This window comes from Miniopterus natalensis, chromosome 15 (genome assembly GCF_054644295.1).
Source record: "Miniopterus natalensis isolate mMinNat1 chromosome 15, mMinNat1.hap1, whole genome shotgun sequence".
Classification (NCBI taxonomy): Eukaryota; Metazoa; Chordata; class Mammalia; order Chiroptera; family Miniopteridae; genus Miniopterus; species Miniopterus natalensis.
In genome coordinates this window covers 18510378-18534209 of record NC_142095.1, presented here as the reverse complement: position 1 = coordinate 18534209, position 23832 = coordinate 18510378, and the positions used below count along the sequence as shown (strand labels likewise).

The following is a 23832-nucleotide window of genomic DNA, read 5'->3' as shown; positions in this document are numbered from 1 at the left end:
GAAATGTTGTATAGGATAGAAATAAACCCATCTCGCCTGTCTGAAGTCTAGATTCTTGTGATCGTTGCTATTTATCATCATGTAGGGTTTAAAAATATGTATTTGACGCAGCAGTCATTTATCCAAAGAAACCCGAAACACTAATTCCAAAGAATGTATGCACCCCTATGTTCATTGCAACATTATTTACAGTAGCCAAGATCTGGAAACAGCCCACGTGGCCATCAGTAGACGAGTGAATAACAAAGTTGTGGCACATTTACACCATGGAATACTACTCAGCCATAAAAAGAAAGAAGAAAATCTTACCTTTTGTGACAGCATAGATGGACCTGGAAATCATTATGCTAAGTGAAATAAGCAAGTCAGAAAGACAAATACCGTATGATCTCAACTTATATGTGGAATCTAATCAACAAAATAATTTAACACACAAAATAGAAACAGAAGCATAGATACACAGAACGGACTGACAGCTGTCAGAGGGGAGGGCGGTTGGAGGGCCAGGTGAAAAAAGGTGAGGGATTAAATATATATTATATATTATATATATATATAATATATATGACACATAGACACAGACAGAAGTACGTTGATGGCTGGAGGGAAGGGGGGCAAGGGGATGGGGAAAGGTGGAAGTGGGCAGGGGAGGGATAAATGGGGACAGAAGGAGACTTGCCTTTGGGTGGTGAGCACAGGACACAGTGTGCAGATGATGTTTTATTGAGTTGTACACTTCAAACCTGTATGATTTCATTAACCAATGTCACCCCAATAAATTCAACAAAACAATGGGAAAAAATCTGTACTTGGCTGTTTTGTTTCTTAAAATTCTAATTGAGAAATGAGCTTTACCACTGAGATATACAGCACAGTTACTGAGAGTAGCAATGCTGTTTGCAGTCTCCACAGGTAGTTCCTTGCATTACAGTCGCCTGTTTAGCTTTGACCATGGATCGGCTCTTGAATGCCTGTTTCTCTGCTATGTGTATTATACAAAACAGTTGCATAAAAGTGATATTTTTGCTGCTAAAGCAATGCAATATAATCCTTGCCTTTTCCTTTTAACTCCCTTCTTTCCCCTAAACAAATTTGGACCTCCCCTAAACGTTCCTTATCATTAGCACCACGTGTTAATACCGGGCCTTACCTGTGGGGGCTTAGGTTCTCACTCTTTCTCCTGCCACAGGCTGGCTCCACGAGCTGGGGAAGAGGCTGGAGTCTCCCTACTACGGCAACAACACCCTGGGGGGCCCGTCCATCCGGAGTGCCTACATCGCAGCGCTGTACTTCACCCTCAGCAGCCTCACCAGCGTTGGGTTTGGGAACGTCTCTGCTAATACCGATGCAGAAAAGATCTTCTCCATCTGCACCATGCTGATTGGTGGTAAGGGAGATTCTTCTTTTATACCAAGAGGAGGAACGAGTGTCCACCAAACTGTTGCTCTCTCCTAAAACATAATAGAGATATATTGGTTTACACTGGAAGAGTCCAAAAGCACTATTTAAGGGATCAGTGACAAACATCGTCACATACATAAAGATTAGCAATGAAAGTCTGTGATGTCGAAGAATTCCATTTTCTGCACAGATGAAGAGGGAACCATTTACCTGATGGTGGGTTTCTAAAGGGCAGGCACTTTGTTTACTCGCCATACTATTTACCCTTAGTGTTTGTGAATGATGTGAGTCTAAATTGCAGGTATATGCTTAAAACTCCATGTTATAGTCCCAAAGAGGTCCGTCTTGTCAAATGTTATTAATGCTAATATAGTAAGTTAAGAATGTTTGATAGATCACTTAGTTAAAAATAAAACAACGAAAAACATCAATACAATCATAGTAAATAGTTAACATGAATTAATTGCTCTATGCTCTATTCTCTGTGCTAAATGATTCAGTAACAATACTCTAAGTGGTTCTTACGGTAAATCGAAGGGTTTAGCACCATTATCATCCCATTTGTCGAATAGACAAGCTGCTATACTATGGTGTCTGAAGTCCGAATACACCTCCTGTACCCTGCTTTGGGCTCTGCAGAGCTCATTTTTCTTTGCCAGCCAATTTCAGTTACTTCTGCCAATTGGGGGCACCAGAGAGAGACTGAAAAGCCGGAGGAAGGGAGAAGGGGCTCCCTGACTGTGATATGTATGATGTAACTTCTGTCGGTGGCAGGCCGCCTCAATCAGCAGCGAATGGTTCCAGCCTTCAGTCTTTTCAGACACCCCCAGTGTCATTGGGCCTTCTTGGAGCCCCCTGCATCTGCTGGGGGTGCCCCCACATCCAAAATCAGAGCCCTGGCTCCTTGTGGCTCCTCACAGCTCTTCCCCTGGGCTTCTATGCTTTGATAACCCCATTCTTGCCTTTGTTTACCCAGCCCCAAGGGCAGAGGCTCCTTCCTGCAGTTATTACAGCCACGTTTCCTCTCTACTCTCATTTTGCTCAGTCACCCTCCCCATGCCAGGGAAACCAACTCTCGACAGTAGATTCCCTCTGTTGAAATATTTAGTATCATTGATTCTCATATTATCCACATTTTTCAGATGATAACCCTAAAGCCTGGAGAAATAAAGTAACTTTCCCAATGCTTTACAGCCAGTAAGTAACAGAGCAAGGTGTGGACCCAGAATAATACTTACCTCTGTCTTTAAATACATAAATGGGAAATGACTGAGCTGTCAGGCTGCTGCCGTGGAGTAGTAGGAGATGTGGATGTCTACCTAGATCAAGTAAGCATTCTTCTTAGACCAGTGTTCTGTTAGTATTTGCTGTCCCACAGTATCTCCCCCAAAGCCTGTTAATTTATGTACTCTTCCTGGCTTTAGTCCCAGGTATCGCTTCAAGTTTTGAGCCTTATAATAAGGGATGGTTCCTACCAGCTTCCTTGCTTTAAGCAATGAGTGATCCAGCCTGTGGTGAAATCAAAAAAACATGAAGCGGAACCTTCCCTCAAGGAGCTTGTGATCCGGCTTGGAACAAAGAGGCTGAAATATGTGGAAAGAGATTTAAGAATACCAGGCAGTAAATGCTAAGTGCCAAATCAGTTAGGAAGTTCAGAAGCAGTGAGAAACGAGGGCCAGGGGTCGGAAGAATTTCTTGGAAAGGCAGTGCTCGTGGCAGAGTTGCTGAAGTAGCACATTGGGGCTGCAGCAATTGTAACAGGCTCTTGGCTGATGTAGAGCAGTAACAGCCTGGGGAGCAGAGAACAGCAATTCTCATTTTCAGAAGAGCTACCATGTGCCAGACCCTGTGGCGGCTGTTTTAGACCCAGTATTATGACATACGTAATTGCCATTCTTCTTCATGGCCCATTTTTCAGCCTAGAGAAATGACAAGCATTTTTCAAACATACAGTCTATACTTATTTAATATTTGCCCATGTTTCTTCTATTCCTGATGGAAATTTTGGGAAACACTCAAATGCTTAAGGCTTAACCTACTAATTTGACATTAGAAGAATCTGTTAGATAATTGAACTTACTCTCTATTGATCCACCTACTATATTGTGAGTGGTTCTGACTCATAAGCTGTTAAGGGGTAACAGTTTATGATTGAGAACCTGCTGTTCACTGAAAATAGAAGCTATGCTGGTCACAAGGCCTAAAGTTATGGGAAATAATTAGAGAAGGTCACTTTGTCACTTGTTAAATGTTTATTGAACAAATTATCCTGGTGTAAAACCAGTGCTCATTTGTAAGTGGTGTCACTGATAATTATAAAATAAAATTTCAAAAGATTAAAAAACCAGAGTAGAAATTAATCTTTGAAATGTGCATTACTACTACATAGGAAACTACAAACAGTGAGAAAATTTACTAATGGCTTAAAATAATGGAAGGATATGCAATGGTGATGGTTTTAGGACTCAGTATTATAAAGATACTAATTGTATCCAAATTAATTTAAAGATTCACAGCAGTCAGAATAAAAATCCCAGGAGATGTGTGTTTGTGTATATTCATGTGTGTGTTTGAACAATGACAAGCTATTTCTAGAAATACAGGGCTAAAACTAGTCAAGGAAATCATCAAGAACACACCTGGAGGATTTGTGCTACAGATATCAAGATGTATTAGAAAGCTACAGTAATAAAGTATGGTGTTGGCGCAGAATAGACAAATAGGCCAATGGAATACAAGATAGTGCAGAATCAGGCCCACACACATATGTTCACTTTATTTATAACACAGGTGACACTGCAGTGCGAAGGGAAATGATGATACTCTCAATAAATGTTACTGGGTCAAATGTACATTAAACTCTAAAAACTGTACAGTAAAATTAACTTCAGATAAGTTTTCATCTAAATGTGAAAGAGAAAACAATAAAGCTTCTAAAAGGTAATATAAGAGAGTAATTCTATGACTTTGGATTTGACAAAGGTTTCTTAAACATGACATAAAAAGCCCTAATCATAAAAGAAAGATTGCTAACTTGAACTTATATTTGTCAGAAGACATTATTAAGATTATTAAGAGTGTGAAGAGGCAAGCCACTGGATAGGAGAAGGTATTTGCAAACATCTGGCAAAGGACTCATGTCTTATCTATCATATATAAAGAACTTTTACAAATCAATAAAAAAAGAGCAGACAACCTCAAAATGCATAAAATCTTTTTAAAAGCACTTTAAATACAGGATTCCACTTTTGTAGGAGGGCTTGCAAAATTTATTAATTGAAATTACATAAATATCTAAAGAGAGGCTGGGATGGCAGAGAACATTCATCACCTTTTTGAAGGTCTCTGTTGGCAATAAAATACTAATCTGTTAAGGAGATTTGTGCTTTTGTTCTATAAAATGGTATCTAGGATTTTGTTTGTTCTACTCTGAAACTTCACCAGGGGTAAATCTGAATCAAAATGAAGTGAACTAAACTAATCTGCAAAATTCAAGAGGAGTTCACATACTTTAAATTGAAAAACAGAGGATTTTGAAGGGGAGGGGGAAAAAAACACAACCCTAATGAGTATTTTTAATATATCCACACTGGAAAAAATCGAGTGTTTGCTACGACAACTAAGAGAATTACAAAATAATTGTGAACCCACTCATTATCTCCCTCAAATTGAGGCAGTTGATGAATTTACTGGAGAGAAGTAAAAACACACTGTTTAAATATGAATTAAAAATTAAAAATTAGAAAAAAATTTACATATTTATTATAGGCATTTTTTTTCATTGAGCAAAGGAGGAAAGAATTGCCCATAACCAGCCATCAACGTGATCAGACTGTTGGTAAGATTCTGGTATGTACTTTCCTAGCTTAAAAAGTACACACATACGAGCATAATTATGTCCTCACACATTTATATATTCGAAGTATAGCTTCCAATTAAAGTTTTTGAGAGTAGAAAATATAGATTTCTATATCTAAATAGACATAGACAGTAATCATGCAAAAAGGTGCTCTTCACATTCATGAGAGACATGCAGATTCAGATCAAAATTAGATGGCATTTACATTCACCAGAACCGTAACTTAAAAACCCTGGCAACCCTAAGTGTTTGAGAGGATGTGGAACAGCTTAGCTTCTCCTACACTGTTGATGGGTACAAAAGTTTCGTCACTGTCTACCAAAGCTGAGCATACCTGTTTTCTGTGCCTCTTACAATTCCACTTCGGACTGTATATCTAACAAAAGTACATTTATATAAAGACATATACATAGATACCCACAGTAGTATTATTACAAGACTCTCAAACTGAAAATGTTCATTAATAGGGGAATAAATGAGTAACTTATGAAATAATTATTCAATAGAGTACTATACAGCAGTGATTTTCAGCCTTTTTCATCTCATTGCCCACATAAACGAATTACTAAAGTTCTGTGGCACACCAAAAAATATTTCTTTTTGCAGATCTGGGGGAAAAAAAGGTATAACTTTGATTCATTCACCCCAGGTGGCTGTCACGTTTTTATTTGGCCACCTAAGGGGAAAGAGGCCGGCGGCCCTGACCAGATAGCCAGGTAGCGCATGTTTTAAACATTCTTGCAGCGCCCCGGTTGAAAATCGCTGCTCTGCGGTAATGAGAATGAACGAGCTGTGACATCTGCAACCGCGTGGGTAAATCTGACAAATTCAATGCTGAGCGGAGAAGCCAGTCACAACAATGTACATATTGTGTGATGTTATTTGGAGAAAGTTCAAAAGTAGGCAAAGCTTCCTGATCGCTGTATAACCCGTAGCCGCGGTTCTCTTTCGTGCAAGACGGGTTAGTGGCTGTGACGGGGACACAAAGGAGGCCCCACGGTGCTGATAATACCGTTTATTCCCCTGGGGGGCAGTTACTCCATAGGTCTGTTCACTTGGAGAAATCTCAGTGAGCTATACATTTAGCATTTGTCAAGTTTCTCAGTAAAATTATAATAGGTGAGCTAAATAACATACCCCTCAGGTGTGGGCTGAGACGGTGGGTAGCAGTGAGCTGAGTTCTCACCTTTCATGTCAGGTTGTTTTCAGGCATCGTCTAAAAATAATAAGTCAAGCAGTAGAAGTAAAATCATATTGTCTAAGTTAGTGGCAATAATCCTAATGAGATTAAAATGGGTAATTTTTAAAGACTGCTTTTGGAGAATGGGATGAAGGTGAAGGAATGGGTTTGGGGCTGAACCGTTCACCATAAATTGTCTACGCTATTGCTTATGATTATAAAACTTCTTACAGAAATTATCAAACTACCAGAAGTTCACTTCAGTTTCATAAATATTTATAGCTCACTTGGATTATGCAGGTGCTGTGCAGAATGCTGCGGAAACAAAGATGACGAAGGCGTGACACTTTCCTTCTAGGAGTTCACGGTTTAGTAATGGAAATAGATACTTAGGAGACAGTGTTCTTTCTTTTTCCATTTTAATTTTAATTTTTTCTTTTATAATGCATGTTTTTAAAAGACTGGAAGAAACACACACACAAATAAAAAAATTACATATAATCCCACCAACAAAAGATAGTCTTTTCAGTCTTTTTATACTAATATGCCTCTATTTTCCGAAATACTTGTATCAACTATGCATGTCATTTTTGCCACCAGACAAAATATATTGAGAACATTTTCCCATGTCTTTAAGAGTTCTTTTATTATACTTAGTAACGACAGCCTAAGAGTCACCTAATGACTTAGCTCCAGTCAGTGGGACCATCAACTCAACCTCCGAGGTTAGATAAAGCTTCCCAGTGAAGAAAACACATCACTGAGGACATGTCCAGTGTCAATGAGGCGTTGTTGCCCTGAGAGAGGTAGAGTGAAACTCAATGGTCAAGGTTTGCCTTACATCCACTCATCCTATATATGTTATCCTGACATAATTTCATTGGGCCCATATGGGCTGTGGTGCTCACAAATTCGGGCTGTTTTTAAGATGTCTTTAACACTGCCATTTAAAATCACCATTTAGGAAATTGTTCTCACTCTGTTTTCTCTGCCATCTGCCATCCATAATCCAGTGTACTTGTAGCAAGGAGTGGAAAATTCCAGGGCAGTGAGTAGGTGGGAGAGAAAGGGCGGCCAGCTAAGATTACCCAAAGCCTGAACTCTGGTCTCCTTTCATAATAGCAGAAAACAAGTCCCAATGTAGAATCCCAAGACGCTGCCAAGTATTTGGCTAAAAAAACCAGCAACGAGGGCCATACATAGTTTGCCAACTCCTGATCTATTCTATAGTGTACATTTCCAAATATCACCATTTGTTTGAATCATGTCCTTTGTAGCTATCCCCTCAGTTTCCTGCACTGCGCTGAACTGTCATGTATCTTTAACCTAGAAAAATGGTTCTTTAGTCTTTCCTTGACTTCCATGACCTAGACACTTTTGAAGATTACAAGATATTTGTAGAAGGTCCTTCAATTTGAGTTTGTCCCATTTTTCTCATAAATAAATCCAGGTTATTCACTTCTGTCAGGAGACCACTTTCAATGAGTAATATCAAAGTAATATGTTTGTCTGATTATTGGTGATGTTGACTTGGACCACTTAATCTGCCAGACTTTTCCCACTGTTAAGTCAGTTGCCTTTCTCTGCCTCAATTAAGAATTTGTGAAGAGGGGGGGGAAAGAAATTAGCACTGATGTTATCCCTCAGGAGAGCAATATTGCCTCAAATCCAGAGAGGTGGGGAGAGAGGGGGAGGGAGGAGAAGGGAAGAAAAGGGGGGAAGGAAAAGCAGGAGGGGGAAGGGAACAGAGAAAGGGGGGGAGAGAGAGAGAGAAAGGAAGAGAGAGAGAGTCCTATAGGGCTGTACTTGTTTACTTTCTTCTTAGATCCCAATTACTGAGGTTCCTTCAAAAACCTGATATTAAGATGAGACTTTACAAAATGCATTTCATATAAAACTCCTACACAAAGGAAAAGAGCCTCCCACAGACGCAGCAGCAGGCCTACGCTGGTACTTTAAGAATTATACACATCAAATATGCCAGGAGTAAAAGGGAAACAATTTCCCGACTGACCTGGATAGAGAAGTTAGTTCTTGAGTCAAACTTTTCCTAGCAGATGGAATGATTTGGCCTGACACTTACGCACACTCTTTGCCAATGCGAAAATGATAAGCAGTGACAGAGAGGCAATAATAACTTTGGAAACCGAAAAACTGTGAGAGCTGGGGTTTTATTTTCCAACTACTTAAATTAGAAGTATTTTTCTATGTTGAAATGAGACTTTGAAATTATGGTGACTCAGACATAGACTAGCACTTACCAACAACACTTATGAATGCTACAATTAATCCAGTAATTCATTTTATTGATAGTGTACAATTAAGATGCTAAATGATCTGAACATATTACTTCTTTTACTTTAAGTGCTTTACACACATTATAATTAAGCAAAGCAAAGTTAAAATCATACACATAATTAAGGAAAGCAGTGTTAAAATAAATGAAATAAAATTGTTCTGGGTACTCAGTTTAATCTCCATAAAAGACAATTACATATTTTTACAGATGGCGGGGCTTCCAAGCACTGTGCTCATAAGTATATTAACGGAGCCTGAAATTGGTGTTTGATTTCTTCAACTTGGAACAGAATCAGTTCTTTTCTTTACTGAATATTTATCATAAATAGAAGTCTCTGCTTCCAAATAAAATACTTAAGCATCAAGACTCTTGTGTTTCTAAAACCATACAGAAGTATGAGACTCTATTTAGAATTCACCAAAAAAAAACATTCAGCAACAAATTGTTAAGCAATATACATTTTTCCTGGGACACTTTTGGCCTGTTGGAAGGCATTTCATTTTTTAAATTTTAGGAAGAGTATATACTTATTTATACTTGCACATAGCAGTCACTTACTGAATATTTCTTTAATTTCTTTCATCAAGAAGTTATTTCCACCAAAAGCCACGCTTGGTTATTTAAGAGTTTGCCGAAAACCTTAAATCTGAGTACTTTTCCCCAAATTTTACTCTGTTGACCATGTTAAAAATTCATGATAACCCTTTTCATAAAAATTAACATAAATTCATCACCCACTGTTTTTCACACAAATATTAGGCACTTTAAATATATATATATTAACTTTTTAAATTTATTTTTTAATTGCAGTTGACATTCAATATTATGTAAGGTTCAGCATAGTGGTTAGACATTTGTATAACTTACAAAATGTTTCCTCCAGTGAATCTAGTGCCCACCTGGTGCCACACATAATTCCAGTAATATCCACTGTGTTCTCCAGGCTTTACTTCACATCCTTGAGACTGGTTTTATAACTGACAATCTGTACTTTTTCATCCCTTTCACCGTTTTCACCTTTTAAAGCTAAAATAACTCTATGAGTAAGATACGATTATGCCCATTTACATATAAGGGAACTGAGTCTCCATGGGAATTATGTATCCTGCCCAGTGCACAACAATTAGAAAGTACCAAAGTCAGAATTCATCTCTGCGGGTGTCTGATTCTGAAGTCTGTATTTTCTCTGCAACATTATATTGCCTCCTGTATATCGATCCTAAGTGTAGCCCTATTCTACTAATTTCCCAAAATATTGAGGCCTTCCTTATTATTATTGGATGACTTTATACACACAGTGCCCATGTTTCCCATAGAGAGATGATGATATATAACCTGGTAACGGATTTTAATTCCAGTGTGAGATTAGGTTGAAATTAGTATGCCAGTAGTTACTAATTTCTGGTAAATGTATGGAAAAAGGAATCTGAATTGGCTCTATCCTGCAGTATGCAGCAGGATAGATACAATAGCATGCTGACCCATTTGCATAATGTGTCCATTCTGATGCTAAGAAACTTTATTTTAATTTTCACCCGAGAATATGTTTTTATTGATTTTTTTTTTTTGAGAGAGAGAGGAAGGGAGAGAGAGACACAGAGAGAAACATCAACCAATTGCTTCCCGTTCTCACCCCAACCGAGATCAAACCAGCAACCTAGGTATGTGCCCTGACTGGGAATCGAACCCACAACCTTTTGTTGTACAGGACAAAGCTCCAACCAACTGGGCCACCTGGCCAAGGCGATGCTAAGAAACTTTCAACGTAACTCCTTGGACATTGAGATTTGGGTACAGGGACAACTTGATAGATCCTAATAGACAAACTAGTCAATTTTCAGTTTGGGGGTGGTTTTTGTTTGTTTTTATTTTGCTTTCTTTGTATGCTTACCAAAAACTGCTAAAACTGATTCTTTCACCCATCCCCTGAGCTTCTTACCTCACTGTCAATCCCATCCCAAGATGGAGATAGGACTAAAATCTGAATGTCCCTGAGAATTGGTCTGCTCGTAAATGTAAGTACATCATCTCCCAGGGTCTCAGCCCCAGGTGCTCCAAAGCCTTCCCGGGCTTTCTGCTGGTGTCTGCATAGGCCATTCCATAGTCAGCTAATGATTCTTTAGGGCGAATCCCTGCACACCTTTCGTGACTTCAAGACATCTGACCACTGCCCCCTGCAGGCCACTGCTGGAAAGTGAAGCCCCTCTGCTCTATTTTTTTACAGTAGAAAACCCATCCCCCACCCCCACGCACCCTCAAATTCTGGGGAACAAAGTCTTCTATCTCATCACACTCTGGTAGTGGTTTCAGGAAGGGGAAGACTCTGCGAGGAAGTAGGTATTAAATACTACCTGACCCAGAAACCTCATCAACACAGGAATCACATATCTATGTACCACCCAGCTCTTCTCAGGACGACAGCTGTGACTAAGAAGAACGCCTGGTTTTCTCTGTGACTTCACTCGTTTCTCGGTGGTCTCAGGTTTCCTGATATCCCCCTTAAAATTATAGTGACTGTGGAGCTGGGATGAGGCTGGGGGTTGGAGCAATATTCATCTCAGCTGCAGTTTGTTGTAATTGAGGAAATACTCAGTTACATTCTAACAACTTTCTCAGTACCTTTAGTAATGCAAATACCATATTTAATAGCTTAAAGCTAATTTTAAATGATGGCTTTGGGGAAGAGACTAATATTCCTATAAAGGCTAACCGGTTACAATAGCCTTATTTTTTAAATGTATTTGTTATTACAATAAAAATATATTAAACTATAACTTTATGGTTAATTTTATCATTAAAACCCTCATCATAGCTATTAAACTATACATAACTATTAAAACAATACAGACATGAATAAAGTACAGAATAAAATTTCTCATAGCCAGAATGGCAGCTAACACATTAAGTGTGGGTCAACGGGGCCTATTTTACATAGTATCAAGGTGTTTTCTTTTTATATTTTTACTCTGATCAAGCCACATGGAATCAAAATGACTACATGGAGATGCATCCTGTGACAAAGTGAACACACCAAAATGCTCATATCAAAAGAGCTGTACCAACGTGGCCACATAAACATACTCTGCTCTAATTTAGGATATATAGACTGTGAAGATAGACTTACGGCGTGAGCTCCTCCATCATATACCCCTCCATTATATATTGTGTTTTCTGCAGCCTTGATGCATGCCTTGGTGTTTGGAAACGTGACAGCAATCATACAGAGGATGTACTCCAGATGGTCCCTCTATCACACTAGGACTAAGGATCTGAAGGATTTCATACGTGTCCATCACCTCCCCCAGCAGCTCAAGCAGAGGATGCTCGAATATTTCCAAACAACCTGGTCAGTCAACAATGGAATAGATTCAAATGAGGTAATGTTCATTTCTCATGTTGACGTTTTCAGGCAGAAAGCACACATTCTAAGGTAAAAAGCAAGGTGCCGTCATGTAGGTCTCAGAAGCGAAGACCACACCTACCAACTCCTTTATCTCTTTATTTTTTTAATCCCTCTAGAAATCCAACCCATCTTCCTCCATCTGCTTTGGCTTATGTTTCCATGATGCTACTTTGGCTTGACCGGTGATTTATATTAACTTGCTACACTGGTCAATCGGGTGGACTTATTTTCATTCTTTTTAACCTGCTTTGAGAGGAACCAATTCTAATTGCAGTTGAATGGTGTAATCTTGGAATACAAGTTGGGGCAAAAGTAGGCTTATAGTTGTTCCTATAGCAAATAATACAATAATTGACAAATAATACAAGAATAAACTGTGTTTCACATACTTACAACTGTAAACCTACTTTTGCTCCACCCTGCATTAGATTAATCAAGTGAATGTTTGCATTTAAAACCAACAAAGTAAAAAAAAAGAAAATGTTTTTCAGCAAAGTTGTTAGCTGTGGACTTCCAGAAACACCCCAGACCACCACTGTAAAAAAATTACCATGTGAATCAAGCAATCATTCTACCAACCCAGGAATCACCATTTTTCATGTGATTATTTGGTTTCTCCTCTCTTCGTATACTCTTGACACCAGAGGGTCCACACCCCATACCTTCTGCCTGGAGTTGGGTCTTTGTGAGAAGCAAGTCCCAGTGAGCTACATGCTTTCATTCCAGAGTCTTTTATTAATTTATGCTCTTTCCCCAGGCTTCTTATCAGCTCCTTATTTAGTAGCACAGACCTGAGGTCACTGTCCTTGAAAACCTCTCAGGACTATACACACAGATATTTCCTCTTCTATACTCTGGTTGGTCAAACAATGGGAAGAACATCCTGTTGTCTTGCAAAGTAAATACACTAGACTAGACTTACCCCAACTTGATTGCCTCTCTCATCTTTTCTGACAGCTTCTGAAGGACTTTCCAGATGAGCTGCGTTCAGACATCACTATGCACTTGAACAAGGAAATCTTACAGTTGTCCCTTTTTGAGTGCGCCAGCCGGGGCTGCCTCAGGTCCCTGTCTCTACACATTAAAACTTCTTTCTGTGCTCCGGGGGAGTATCTGCTGCGTCAAGGAGATGCTTTGCAGGCCATCTACTTTGTATGCTCGGGCTCCATGGAAGTTCTTAAAGACAGCATGGTGCTGGCCATTCTTGGTAGGTCAAAGTCGAAAACTCCATAAAATTCTCCTCTAGAGCATAGGTTAAAGAGATGAAAGGGGGGATGCTCCACAGACTAGGAAAATTATGGCTGCATATGTATTTTTGTGGAGAATCAACTCAGAGAAGAACATGAACATTAAGTTTTGTCTGTGCTAGAAATGATGCAAAAATGATTATGCCTTAAGAATAAGCTCTCGTGAAAATCATTATGTTTAGTTTTCCTGCCTCTAAGCCATGCCTGTTATTCTATATAATCACTGTAAGCCTGCAATCTCTGGATTCTAGCTAGTGAGCTGCAGGGCAGATTATAATTTGGAAGAAAGAAGAAAACTAGTATCTATTGGATCCCTAATATGAACTGGGTGTTTTATGTCCATTGTCCAATTTAACCTTGCAACCCTTTTAAGTGGGTGTGGTTATCCCCCAATTGAAGGTGAAGAGATGGAGGCTAGTGAATGGTGAAATACCCATGTGCTTATTGCTTCATGTTGACATCAGTTTACCTCTTAGCAGGAGAAAGGTAGGGCTTGCCTTTCAAAGTTTTGGCTCAATTCTTGACTCGCCCCCAAACGTTTTACTCCTTAATATAAAGACATAGAATTAGCAACTCAAAGAGTTAATTGCCAGCTTGGCAAGTTCATTATCAGCATTTGAGTGAGGCTCAGAATGGGTGTGTTTTTTAAAAGAAAATTTGACACTCTTTCTGCCCACTTCTCAACTTTGTGAAGTTAAAGGCCAGTCATTCTATCATTCTGTGTTTCTAAATTAAAAGTGACAGTTATTTCTAAATTTGCTTCAAACACATAACTTTCATCATAAAATACTTTTCCATGTATTTCCTTAGTACCACTGTAAGTTACATAGCCTGCCTGTTGACATAGCCTGCTTTGGAAAGGGCCTGTGCTATACGGTATTTATTTTTCCAGAACCTTATGGTTTGCTATACATGTAAGCAAAAATGATGCACCATTTTTAAACATATATGTGGATTTCTTCCATGATTGTGGTGGATTTTTAAATTTGGTAACTAGCAACAATTCCAGGAATGGAATATGAAGTCATTACCCATAACATTAGGGCACACTAGGTGCAAATTTGATGGCTTCTATGTAATAACCATTGTTCATAATACATAATTCAATTGGATTTTCTTATTTTTAAAAGATTCTAGTTACAGCTAAAAGATTTAATCCATTGCCTCTTGCATCTAGCCCCAATTTCTCCCGTAGATTTTATTTCCATGATTAACATTTTCACATATGTGCTTCTACCTTGTATTTGTCAAAAGTGATTTAAGTGCCCATTTCCATATGACCATTCTAAACATGAGTATGTGTTATTGGAACTAAACCCAAATAAAGATAATAAATTATTAATATTCTCTCCCTGTGGTTAACATCATTTCAATGGAGATTAACTGTTTTGCTTTCCCTGTGGTAATATTGTCTTATAGGGCCAATTCAAATCAATACTGACTTTGATAAACTTAAGCACAAGACTTCACATTTGATCTGTAAATACTTAATACATGGTCACTCTGCCAGCAAAATGAATTAATACATAATGTTGTGGGGAAGAGGTATCACCAAACAGCCGTCAAGCCAGAATTTACTCAAATAACTCCATTGTCCAATCAATACATGAAAGCATTCCATAATCTGAAGCCTGGGAGGCAGTTGACACAGGCATAGGGATTTGTTTCGGGGATAGAATTTGTTTGCCTTATACACCTTCATTTCATGTCTCATTAATTGTGTTTTCCCACCAATTTCTTCATTGTTGTTTAAAAGAAAACGACAAAGCACCAATAAATGTACTCTTCACAGATGGCATTAGTATGCCTAATTATAATTAAACCTAAGTTACCGCTCTAACCCGGATGGTTCACAAATGCATCTCCTCAACTTTTTTTCCCCAATGAAAGAATAACTGATTAGCAAACATTAATAATAGAATTCTGGAAAATATAGACTGTAGCAGACCGTAGATAGCTTTCTGTTCTTTTAGAAATAAGGATACTGAAACCCAGAGTAATTAAGAAACATAGATCTAGGCCCTAAATCTAGACAGTAAGAAATCCACAAGACATTAAAATTATTGAGGGTGAGAACCACATTGTCAGTTAGCAGGGCCTGCTTGCCAGGGCTCAACCTGAGATCCCGGACATATGTCAGTACTTCATAAATATTCATTGAATGGATAAATAAACTAGAATCTTACCTAGAATGCCAAGTTTGGCAAGATGTTGGTACTGTTTTTGCAGCTGGGGTCATTGTGGCTGAACAAGCCATACTATGGTCGCTCAAGGTACGAAAGTACAACGACCCTAAAGTTACTCTAGACACCAGTTGCTTAAAAGGACATGTCAATGCTCACGGCAGCAAGACAGTTAGTGCATCATGATAAATTTTCCCCTTACATCCAAACGTAAAATGTTGCTGTAGTCAAGGTACCCTGGCTGTATTAACACCTTGCATCAGTACCCAACATTGTTTTTTTTGAGAAGCAATTTAGATTTCTAACAAAATATGCAAGAAGTAAAATTTCCAAGTTTAATGGTATTGGGGACAACCATGGGTCAAATGAATTCTTCAGCACCATGTGGCTGTTTATTCCCTGCTCTCTACACATAGAGATTTTACTTTTTTCTTCTGCCAAGTAGTCTCAATCTCAAGGTTTAAATCTAACATTGATTTGAAGATAATACCTAGATATAATTCAATAATTTTTAAACGCTCAATTTTATGATCAGCTATAAGTATTTATTAATAGCTTAGGTACTCATAGTTAATTTAGCATGTTTCCTTTTACTGTAAAATTCTGTAAAACAGACTTTTATTGAAGCCTACTCCATTCCAGGGACTTGGCTTCCAGAATTTCTGGACACAATAAAGATAAAAAATGTAAAGTTAAAAAATTAATTGAATGCAGGGCAGACGGAGGCAGTTTGTACTATAATATTTCAAAGGTATTATTCCCTTGGTGATTTTTGGTTGGTAAATTGTTGGCTGTTGTTTCCATATGAAATGGAGAAGGAAAATGACCATAAAAAAATAAAAACTAAAGCCTAGGCATGATGCTATGTGAAGACAAAGCAAAGAGGCAGAGGCTCTTAAGTTGCAGCCATGAACTTAATGCCACTGTCCCCTGTGAACTTGGTTGTATCACCTCAGCTTTTAGCCTAAATTTGACTGAGATTAGAATGGATTTTCTTTCCTATTTCTCATGTGGAAGCTAAGTAGAATAATGGCTGTCTAAAAGAAATCTGAAGCTGTAATCAGCTTTTTGTTATCACTTGCATCTACACTCACCTTCCTACTAAGTTAAACTGACTCAAATCAACTTAAAGATTTTAAAGGTTCAAATAAATTGTTCAATATATCTAATTAGCAAACTCAAGGAAGCCAGCTAGTTCCCAAGCAGGTAAATTCCACCCTAAGACTGATAGGCTCGGGTATTATAGGTAAAATATCAAAGGTTTTGGAGGGCAGGAGCACAGACAACTTGGAAAAGTAGTGTTAGATTCTCCCTCCCTGCACTGGCACAAATGACGAGCTTCTTTTTTTCTTTTGATGAAGAAAATGAAGTTTTTACACCGTCACAGAGCTTTAGAACTAAGATGTGTTTTATATTCCTACATAGTAGTTTTCATCGTCCATAACCTCCAATGATTATCTTGCCTCCCAACTCTGAGAAAAGGGATAGAGGACACCTCTGCCCACATCACCTGTCCTGTACACACATTTAGAGACAAATTAAATAAACTGAGTATGTTAGAAAGCTGATGGTCATGCTTATATTCCTTTCCAAAGTGCTGGAATCAAAATTATTAATATAACTCTTGATGGTCTTGCCTCAGAATCACAGAGCCTTTTTATACAGCAGAAAAGTCTGACCTATTATTATTTCCATTGAACGGTTAAAGCAACCCTGACAAAACGTCAAATGGTTTGTCTAAAGTCATTTACCGAGTCCTGCGAGGGACCTGTCTGAAGCCCACCTCACTCCCTCTGGGTCCCCTAGCCTTTTTCTACCCCAGTCACCTCAACTGGGAACAGTTTTGCCCACCAGGGAACATTTGTCAATGTTTGAAGACATTTTGGGTTGTCACCACTGGGAATGGGGGATGTGAGGTGCTGCTAAACACCCTACTCTGTACAGAATACCAGCTCCCAGCAAAACAACATCAGTCCCCAGGTCTCAACACTACCAATGCTGAGAAGAAACCCCAGCACCAGATAAAAGTTCCACTTCTTCTTTTAATGTAACCTCAGAGGAATGAACAAACCGAGTTCCCGGCCCGAAGTTTGTTTTTCTTTAAAGTGATCTGTCTCTTTTTTCACCCTTTCAAGGAAAAGGGGATCTAATTGGAGCAAATCTATCAATTAAGGACCAAGTGATCAAGACCAATGCAGATGTGAAGGCTCTGACCTACTGTGATCTCCAGTGCATCATCCTCAAAGGACTCTTTGAAGTGCTGGACCTTTACCCCGAGTACGCCCACAAATTCGTGGAAGACATTCAGCATGACCTCACGTACAACCTTCGAGAAGGCCATGAGAGCGATGTAAGTCTCACTTCTAATCAGCGCTGAGACCTAGCAGCACGGGCCCTGCATCATTCACAGCAGTAAAGGCCCAGGTCATGACCTCCCTTATAGAGTCTCTGAATGTGTAAGGTAGGGCTGTTTAACCACCGACTGAGCAAGTAAGTAATGGGCGACAAGTCAAACCTGGAATTTGTTATCCACATCCTAGAAACTACAATGACTTCTCTTTAACTCAGTTTCTTTTTTTATTTTCCTGTGCTTATAACTGGAATTAATTTCAACGATATAATATTTAGCCAGATATACTGTATCTGGACATTTCTCCACATAAATGTCCAGATACAGTATAAGGTTCAGAGTTTGCTGTGTCGGTAACTGTTCAATACTCCACTTCCTACACATGAATTTTGCCTGGGAATAATTATTTTGTTAACTGATACCAAAAGTCTATCTTAACATGACCAAATATGCACAAATAGGATTCAAGCCAAAAATTGTCACACTCAAATTATAATTTTTTTCTGAAATCATATATTTGTGGCATGTTCCAGTTTATACCAATGGCTTTCCTGTCCAAATATGTACCATACTGCATCCTGTGATTAAGCTGGCCGTGAACATGACTTCATTAGATGTGTCAGAGAGACAAATGATTTAATAGCAGTGATTGCTGAGAGGCAGGCCAGAGCATGCATAGCATTCTGTAACAAAAGCCTTGTCTGCTGTCCTGAGCTTCGTCCCAGATATTTGCAACACTTGATTGCTTTCCTAAGGGCTTCAGAAGCTATTGTTTTGACTAACCCATACCATGTAGACATTTTGTCAGTTATTAATACTCTGCACTTTGAAAGGCAGAGAAAAACTCCAAATTGTGCATTCGTTCACCTGGGCTGAGGATATCCAGTGGCAGTCGATACACAGAGGGGATCCCATTCTGAAGTTCAAGATGACTTGTTTTGAATGTGTGCTTCTCTCCACCGATAGCAAACAGCAAAGGAGGCGTCAGTGTTTATTGGGAACCCATTTATGCTAAGCACTCTGCCTGTCTAGAGCATCTCATTTAGGGCTTAAAATGACCTGTTAAGGTAAGTGTCGAATCAATTTTTATGGAACAGAAAACTGCTGCAGAATGGTTACTAACTGGTACATGGTCACAGAAAATTGTAGGTGGCAGGGACGATGTATGAGCCCAGGTCTCTGTCATTTTAAAATCTGTGCACGTTCTGCTAGCTATGTCGTCTCTTCTTCTTGAAGACACTTTTCATGTCTTCCCATTCAATAGATCAAATTTTAAAACCGCAGGTGCCTTTTGTGCTCTCCATAACAGCCTAATGTGAAAACTGTTTTTGAAGAGTGGAGGTGAGCTAGGGGGTAGCAGCAGCCAAAAGGGGAAGGAGAAATGAGAGAAGGGAGAAACAGCCAACACTTGTCAGCACAGACAAATGAAACGTAGTGGCTCTCAGCCCCTACTTTCTTTTTATTTGATTACTTTAGAAGGGTCCTTATCTTTGGTTGAATTATATCTCCTTTTTTTCTATTTGCTGAAATATTCTTCATAGTGATTTTAAAACTTTAATATCTGAGTTGCTTACGGGACTGTTTTCATTGTTACTTTTCTTGGGTTGGTTTGTTGTTTTGTCATTTGGCCCCTTTTTATTGGCAGACGTCATAATTTTGTTTAAATGTCGATGTGGTTCATGAAAGAATGTTTATAATGTTTTCCTCCAAATAGGATAGGTTTTCTTTTGGCAGGCAGAGAGTGTACCAGCAAATCACTTTCATTCTGCCCGTCGTTCCTCTCAGGCTCTTAGGCTGATCCACTCAGTTTTTCTCCTATCCTGGGGCTGCAGCCCTGACTCCTGGAACATGCTTTTTCCAGGACAGTAGCTAGGAGCCCAGACGCTCACCAAGGCCCCTGCCCTGCCTCCCAGCCGCCGCCCTCCCCTGAGTTTCTCTGCGCCGGCCTGTGGCGCCTCGCGGACCCATTAGCGCAGTTACCTCCCCTTTGGGATTTTGTCCCTCCGATCGCAGCTGCCTTGGCCACACCTGACCTTCACCCTCTGACTGCTCCCTTCTAGTCTACTCGAACCCCCTTCACGATGAAAGAGCAAATTCCCTCCGGAAAATACCTGGGCGACTCTGCTGCTCACACTGGTGTGCTTTTCTTCCTCGGGGATCACAGCCCTTCCAGTCTCACCTAGCTGCTTGCCCTCCAGTGCTTTCCAGCAGTTCTTTCCTGTATTTCATCCAGCTTTATAATTATTTTTTTTTCCAGGGTGTTAGTTCAACATAACTTATTGCAATATGGCTGGAACCAAAAGTTTTGCTTCTTTTCAGAGGGCTCCCTGTGAGCTACAGTTTTAAGGGCAAATGGAGCTGAAGCTTATCTCGGAAACCTTTATTGTTTTGTATTTCCTAATTTTTTATCACTTGAAACTTCCATATACATATGTATCCAAGATCCCGGGCTGCTGTGCTTTCTCAAGACTGGGTAAATGTAGAATGTCTTCCCCATCGTTCCATACCCTAGGGAAAGCCTGGAGCTCTTCGCAAGCACACTGTCACTTCGAGGGGAGGTTATGTGCTGATGGAACCGCAGGTGGGATTCATGCTCTGTCTGCAGCTCTGATCTGGAGTCAGGCAGTGAGGAGCCCGGCTCCTCTTAATTTCCATGCACATGCAAGCAAAACTATCCAGTCACACAGGGTTTCCGTCGGTTGAAGCCCTGTTGAAGGCTGGTCAGTGGTTTCTAGAGGGAAGACTATGTGCATAATAGAAATGCAAATAATATAAATAATTTTTCTATGCAGTATCCTTATTCTTAAAAACCATGAGGCCGCTCTGCCACTCTGTTTAGCCCCTTTGCTCTTGCCTCTCTCCGGTCCTCTCTTCCATGCTCTCCCTTCATCCCCAAGTTCCCCATTGTTCCTGATACATATTAGCTCAACTGTCTTCTTGGTTGTCTTGTGCCTTTCTAATTTTGCCTTCTAGATGTCACCTTTTACCCCAAGCCACTTACAACCGATCAGGTGACATGGAGAATTATCAAAACATCTGGGTAAAGAGGAGACTGATAGTCCACCCATTTTGCAATAAATACCAAAAAGCATTTTAAGAAATAGTCACAACTAAAATATGCATGTACCAGTAAGATATGACAACTAGAAGAACTGTGGTAAATTACATATTAGAGTGACAGTTCATCCAATCCTCATGGGAAAAATCATTAAAATGCATAAACTATTTTCTAAGTCTGTGAAAAGACTAGATAGCACTGTTTTGACCTCCTGCTAATTATGCATTTTATGCACCCAGTGCATTTTCTATATTTGCCCTCCTGAATGGCCAGTAATGACAGATTAATTGAGCATCTCTCTCTATGCAATTTATGAGAAATATGCTTCACTGCTTCTCATGGTAAACCCTATAAAACTGATTTTAGCAAAAAGTCATGTATTGTTGGTTGTGAAATTTAGTTTGCCTTAACATAAGAATTTTGAATTTGTGATAAGCAAGTAAAATGATTAAAGTATCTAAAATATGTTTTTCAAAAATTAATTAAGGCTAATACATTAAAGATCAGATATTGATATGGCTACATATAAACATCTTATGTGCTTTGCACACAAAAGACACTGACTTAGTGGTGGGGTTGTGATTGCGGAGCAATGAATGGCAATGGTTGTTGAAAAACTATGATAAATTTTCCAGTGTTACCTTACTGAGGGGTTTCTCAGTGATGAAACCCATGGTATTTTAAATGTGCTGAGTTCCTCATTTTTTCCTCAACTTTCCACTATTGTCATATAATCTGACCAGCATAAGAAAATAGTCTCCTCCTTCAGTCTCCCCACCTCTTTAGCATAGGGAGGAATATTTCTTCAGTTTCCTGAGGGTCAGTGACCTCTAGGTGAAGGTCTTTGAACTCCCATCTCCAAAAATAGCACAAGAAACCTCCAAAGTTCAGAGAAGGTCCCTGAAGTGGAGACAAGGGGGTCTTTGAGGACCACTCACTTTCAGCAGTTTTTCTTCACTTTTGACATATTTGATGCTACTCGAGTGGGTTTATGGTGCTGACCCCATAGCAGCTCAAAACTTAAACATTTATTGTATTCTAATCCCCAACAACACACACTCTATATCAAGCACCATGCTTAAAGTATAGTTAAAAAAAATTAAATATCTCAGAGTCTTGACCCTCAAATTAAACAAATGCATACATAAACACAATTAATTGCCAATGCTCCAGATTGGTCAGATGCATTAGTTAAGACATATATAAATAAACATAATTGAGTGTAAAAGTACTATCCTAATGGAGGAGTCGACCAGCCCATGGGAATAGTGTGTGTGTATGTGTGTGTGTGTGTGTGTGTGTGTGTAGTAGGTGCTGAAACATCTCTCTCTGACCATGACAAACAAGAAGTGATATAATGGTTCTCCCTGCCTCTATTCTCATTCCCTTACCACCCTCTTTCCTCAAGGCTAAGGAGCCATTTTTCCAAAACCATAAATTGGATGTCATTCTGTTGCTTAAAATATTCCAATGGATCCCCATGGACTGTTAAAATCCAGACTTCTTACCATGACTTTCAAGATCCTGTGCATCCAACCCCTGCCTGCCTCTCAAACGCACCTGATGCCATTCTGAGCCCAGCATTCTACTCCAGCACACGGGCCTTCTTTCCCTTCCTTTTGCATGCCAGGCTCCTGCCTGCCTCTTCTGCCTCAGGGCCTTTGCACTGCTACTCCTTCTTCGTGCAGTGCCACTCCTCTGTCCTTACCTCTCCCACTTATCCTCTGTCACATCGCCTCATTTATCTTTTTCATAGCATCCAGCAAAGCCTGAAGTTATTGTAATATGTATATTTTCTTGTTCATGGTCAGTTTCTCCTGCCAGAATTTCTCCTTCATAAAGGCTTTGTCATGCTCTATTCTATATCTTCCATGCCTAAGTCAGCTCCTAATGCAGAATCAACATGTAGTATATATTCAATGCTTGAATGAGGAAATGTCAAAAAGTTTACTTGGACTTGGTACCTAAATGAAATTTTGAGAAAATGAATAAAGTCTTGAAGACAGCAGCCTATGTAGCTAGTAAATGGAGTCTAAAATGAAAAGTTAAGGGAATTTAGAATTATATTTCTTAGAAGTCACAAAGCCAAAGAGAATATCAATAGTAGAATTTAAAAGACAAATTGAAAGAACAGCTAAATTGAAAACCAGCTATTTTTCACTTCCCCTAAGTTCAGGACAAGAGGTTTTTCAGAAGCCATAGGACAAATTTAAGCTGAATAATAGGGGGGAAAATACTTTGCAATATAGTGTAATTATGCCAGGTGGTTTGATATAGTAGGATGTGTTAAGATGAAAAAGAATCTACCTTCAGACCAAAGCTAACTCTTTTTTTGGTAGAAATAGATGTACTATTATAACACTAATACCCTGGAAAGTTGAGAATCAATACTGTCACCCATTAAATCAATCTGAACTATTATTCCCCTCATTTTTATTGCCTGGGGCATGAGGCTACAAACTTCTGGGGTGAAATAAATTCACATGTGGAAACCTCCAGGGTCTAGTAAAGTTGCTTATCTATGGTTAGAAAATACTTCATCAAAATCTAATACATAGATCTGTTTCCGTTAGTGGTAAACTGTGAGGTGTAGGGTCTGTAATATATTTATGATGGAAAGTGGGCAAGCATTTCTCAACACATTGGCATTAGTGGTATCTGAATATAAGTTTATATTTCTATCTGGGTCTGGACCCCATGCTTTAATATGCAAAGGTGAATCTTCATTTCTAGTTTTATGTTTTTAGAATGCAGCCTCTATCTCAAATGCAAATATCATTGCGAAAAGCGTCTAATTCTCATTCACTGTTGAGCTCTGTCCACTTGAACCTCTTGGCACTAGACAATTTCTT

General features: G+C 39.1%; 1 protein-coding gene across 1 annotated transcript in view; it reads left to right on the top strand.

The window, feature by feature from the left end:
• Positions 1-23832, top strand: part of KCNH8 (potassium voltage-gated channel subfamily H member 8) — a 234917-nt gene that overhangs the window by 175485 nt on the left and 35600 nt on the right. The window contains exons 8-11 of the mRNA XM_016198776.2: positions 1190-1387; positions 11917-12116; positions 13100-13349; positions 17708-17922. Coding sequence (XP_016054262.2) covers positions 1190-1387; positions 11917-12116; positions 13100-13349; positions 17708-17922 — 863 coding nt within the window. The remainder of the gene's footprint in view (positions 1-1189; positions 1388-11916; positions 12117-13099; positions 13350-17707; positions 17923-23832) is intronic.